This window comes from Tiliqua scincoides, chromosome 1, assembly GCF_035046505.1.
Source record: "Tiliqua scincoides isolate rTilSci1 chromosome 1, rTilSci1.hap2, whole genome shotgun sequence".
Classification (NCBI taxonomy): Eukaryota; Metazoa; Chordata; class Lepidosauria; order Squamata; family Scincidae; genus Tiliqua; species Tiliqua scincoides.
In genome coordinates this window covers 447699-451245 of record NC_089821.1, presented here as the reverse complement: position 1 = coordinate 451245, position 3547 = coordinate 447699, and the positions used below count along the sequence as shown (strand labels likewise).

General features: G+C 66.0%; 1 protein-coding gene across 1 annotated transcript; it reads left to right on the top strand.

Annotated features, from left to right (window-relative positions):
* Window positions 1-1849: 1849 nt before the first annotated feature.
* SSTR1 (somatostatin receptor 1) lies at window positions 1850-2992 on the top strand. Its single transcript, XM_066611911.1, has one exon. The coding sequence runs from the start codon at window positions 1958-1960 to the stop codon at window positions 2990-2992; it is 1035 nt and encodes a 344-aa protein (XP_066468008.1). The 5' UTR covers window positions 1850-1957.
* Window positions 2993-3547: the final 555 nt, after the last annotated feature.

The window sequence follows — 3547 nt, the reverse complement described above, 5'->3', positions numbered from 1 at the left end:
TTAGTGGATGTCCCCTGGTTCTGGTATTATGTGAGAGTGTAAAGAGCATCTCCCTATCCACTCTGTCCATCCCCTGCATAATTTTGTATGTCTCAATCATGTCCCCCCTCAAGCGTCTCTTTTCTAGGCTGAAGAGGCCCAAACGCCGTAGCCTTTCCTCATAAGGAAGGTGCCCCAGCCCCGTAATCATCTTAGTCGCTCTCTTTTGCACCTTTTCCATTTCCACTATGTCTTTTTTGAGATGCGGCGACCAGAACTGGACACAAGACTCCAGGTGTGGCCTTACCATCGATTTGTACAACGGCATTATAATACTAGCCGTTTTGTTCTCAATACCCTTCCTAATGATCCCAAGCATAGAATTGGCCTTCTTCACTGCCGCCGCACATTGGGTCGACACTTTCATCGACCTGTCCACCACCACCCCAAGATCTCTCTCCTGATCTGTCACAGACAGCTCAGAACCCATCAGCCTATATCGAAAGTTTTGATTTTTTGCCCCAATGCGCATGACTTTACACTTACTGACATTGAAGCGCATCTGCCATTTTGCTGCCCATTCTGCCAGTCTGGAAAGATCCTTCTGGAGCTCCTCACAATCACTTCTGGTCTTTACCACTCGGAAAAGGCCCTCCCTGCCTTGTCTTTTGCCTTTTAGGGGAAGGGCGTTGGGTCACAATCCTATCCACACTTACCTGGGAGTAAGCCCCATTGACTATAGTGGGGCTTACTTCTGAGTAGACATTGCCTAGGCTTGGGCTTGTGGTTGCACTCTTTTTTCTTAAGTACAGGAGCAGGCAGTTGGCACTTCTCCCCACCCCACTCCCCCCAAATCTCATAATCGCAGTTAGCACCTCTCCTAGTGCCCCTCCCTTCACTCTTCTGCACCTTTCAAAGGTCCACAGTCACTCACATTCTGCCCCCCCCCACTCCAGCTGAATGCCCCATTGGCATGGCTGCTTCAGTGCTGGAAAGCTGAACAGGATTAGGCCCTCAAACTCTTCACCAAAAAGTGCCTAAAACCCATGCACTTGTTTGTGACCTGACTTGCCAGTCAGTGGTATGAGTGTTGGATGATATCGGCACTACGCTTTGGAGAAGGACACTGAGGGAGGCAGTGAGATATGGAAACTTCCCCACAGCCCGCACGAGCCAGAGCATGGAAAAAAGATCATCAGGTTAATCAGCAACTGGGGCTTCAGCAAGTGGCAAATGTGCATTTTCAGTGCTGCGCATCTCCTCCCGTTTGGCCAATGACAGGGCGCGGGCGGAGGAGGGCCGGGGCGGCGCCAAACGTCTCCCGCTTTGTCCCAACAGAAGAATGGACCGCACGAAGGAGAAGACTTAGTTGGCCTGGCTGGAGCCATGGGGTGCGCAGCCCCTGCCGCAGTGCTGCTCAGTGGGGTGAGGGGGCAACAGCCCAGCCCCAACCAACGCTCCGTGAAGCAGCGCCAGCCCACTGAATCCTGCGGGGGGGGGGGGTTCTGCCCTTTGGAGGTCTCCACGGGGAGGCAGGGGGCCATTTATTCCCTCGCCATGCAGGGCCACCTGCGCAGGCTCTACGGCTCCGCTTCCCCCCACGCACGGTGAGGCTTTGAGCGCTTGAGGGGGGGGGAAGCGGGCGGGGCCGCTGGGCAGAGCGCGCTTCGGGTGGTGGCTCGGGAGGGAGGGAGGCGCCCACGCAGCCCGCCCCTCCCCCGCCCTCGTGGCTGCTGACGCCGCCGCCGCCGCCTCTTAATCCCCGGCCGGCGCGCGCGCGGGCGGGCGGGCGAGGGATGGCCGCGGCGGGCGGGCGGCGGGCGCGGAGATGGAGGCGGCGGGCGGGAACGCGTCGGCGCGGGCGGGCGGCAACGGCACGGCGGAGGGCGGCGGCGGCGGCGGGGCGGCGCTGATCGCCTGCGCGTACGCGGCGGTGTGCCTGGTGGGGCTGGCGGGGAACTCGCTGGTGATCTACGTGATGCTGCGCCACGCGAAGATGCGCACGGCCACCAACCTGTACCTGCTGAACCTGGCGGTGGCCGACGAGCTGCTGCTGCTGAGCGTGCCCTTCCTGGGCGCGGCGACGCTGCTGCGCCACTGGCCCTTCGGCGCGCCGCTCTGCCGCCTGCTGCTCAGCGTGGACGGCGCGAACATGTTCACCAGCGTGTACTGCCTGACGGTGCTCAGCGCCGACCGCTACGTGGCCGTGGTGCACCCGCTGCGCGCGGCGCGCTACCGGCGGCCCAGCGTGGCGCGCGCCGTCAACGCGGCCGTGTGGGCGCTGGCGCTGCTCACCGTGCTGCCCATCGCGCTCTTCGCGCGCGCCGAGCGCAACTCCGACGGCACCGTGGCCTGCAACGTGATGCTGCCCGAGCCGCGCCGCCGCTGGCTGGCCGCCTTCGTGCTCTACACCTTCCTGCTGGGCTTCCTGCTGCCCGTGGCCGCCATCAGCGCCTGCTACCTGCTCATCCTGGCCAAGCTGCGCGGCGTGGCGCTGCAGGCCGGCTGGCGGCAGCGCGGCCGCTCCGAGCGGCGCCTGACGCTGCTGGTGCTGCTGGTGGTGGCCGTCTTCGTGCTCTGCTGGCTGCCCTTCTACGCCGTGCAGCTGGCCGGCCTCTTCGCGCCCGAGCCCGCCGACGCCACGCTCAGCCAGCTGGCCGTGGTGCTGGGCTACGCCAACAGCTGCGCCAACCCCGTCCTCTACGGCTTCCTCTCGGACAACTTCAGGCGCTCCTTCCGCCGCCTGCTCTGCCTGCGCTGGCTCGACGGCGCGCACGAGGAGGAGCCCGCCGACTACTGCGCCACCGCGCTGCACAGCCGCGCCTACAGCGCCGAGGACCTGCGCCCCGCCCTCGGGAGCCTCGCGCCGGGGCCGCAGCCGGCGGGCGCCGGGGCCGTCGAGGACCGCGGCCCGTCGCTCCCAGAGGCGCCTGCGGACCAGCAGGAGCTCGGCGGCCCGTGGACAGAGGGGGCGCCGTCTGGGCGGAGCGGCTGCGGCGCCTCTCGGTGCTGAGGCCGGCCGGAGACGTGCACTCTGAACATGCTCAGGGGCGCCCTTCCCGACGCCACGGGGCTGATCGCTGCGCCGGCCAGCCTCGCCCTCGGGCTCCGGCGGTTCAAATCCCCCCTCTTTGGGGCCTGGAGGGGGCGCCGCTCCGCAGAGTCCGTTCCCGCCCCCCGCAGAGGAAGCCGGAGGGAGAAGCCGGGAGGCGCGCTGGCCGGGCGGCAGGTGGGAGCAACTCCGCACCCCCAGGCAGGCGAGCTGGCGCCTCCGAGCGGCTTCCGAGAGGAACGGCCCGTCCTTCCCGACGGCGAGCGCTCCGTGGCGGCTGCAGGGCGGCGTCGCGCAGCCATCCGCGGGCGCTTCCTGCTTGTCTCGGCCAGGGCAGGCAGGCAGGCGGCGGGTCAGACCAAGCGGCATCCGCAGGCCAGCCGGGACTGTCGAGGGCCGGCTCGGCGGTTGCTCGGAAGGGGGGGCGGGGTGCCGGGCAGGCGGCGGGGCGGGGCCGGGCGCTTCCCCTTGTAGGAAGGCTGCAGCGCTTGGGGCTCTTCAGCCTCAAAAAGGCGC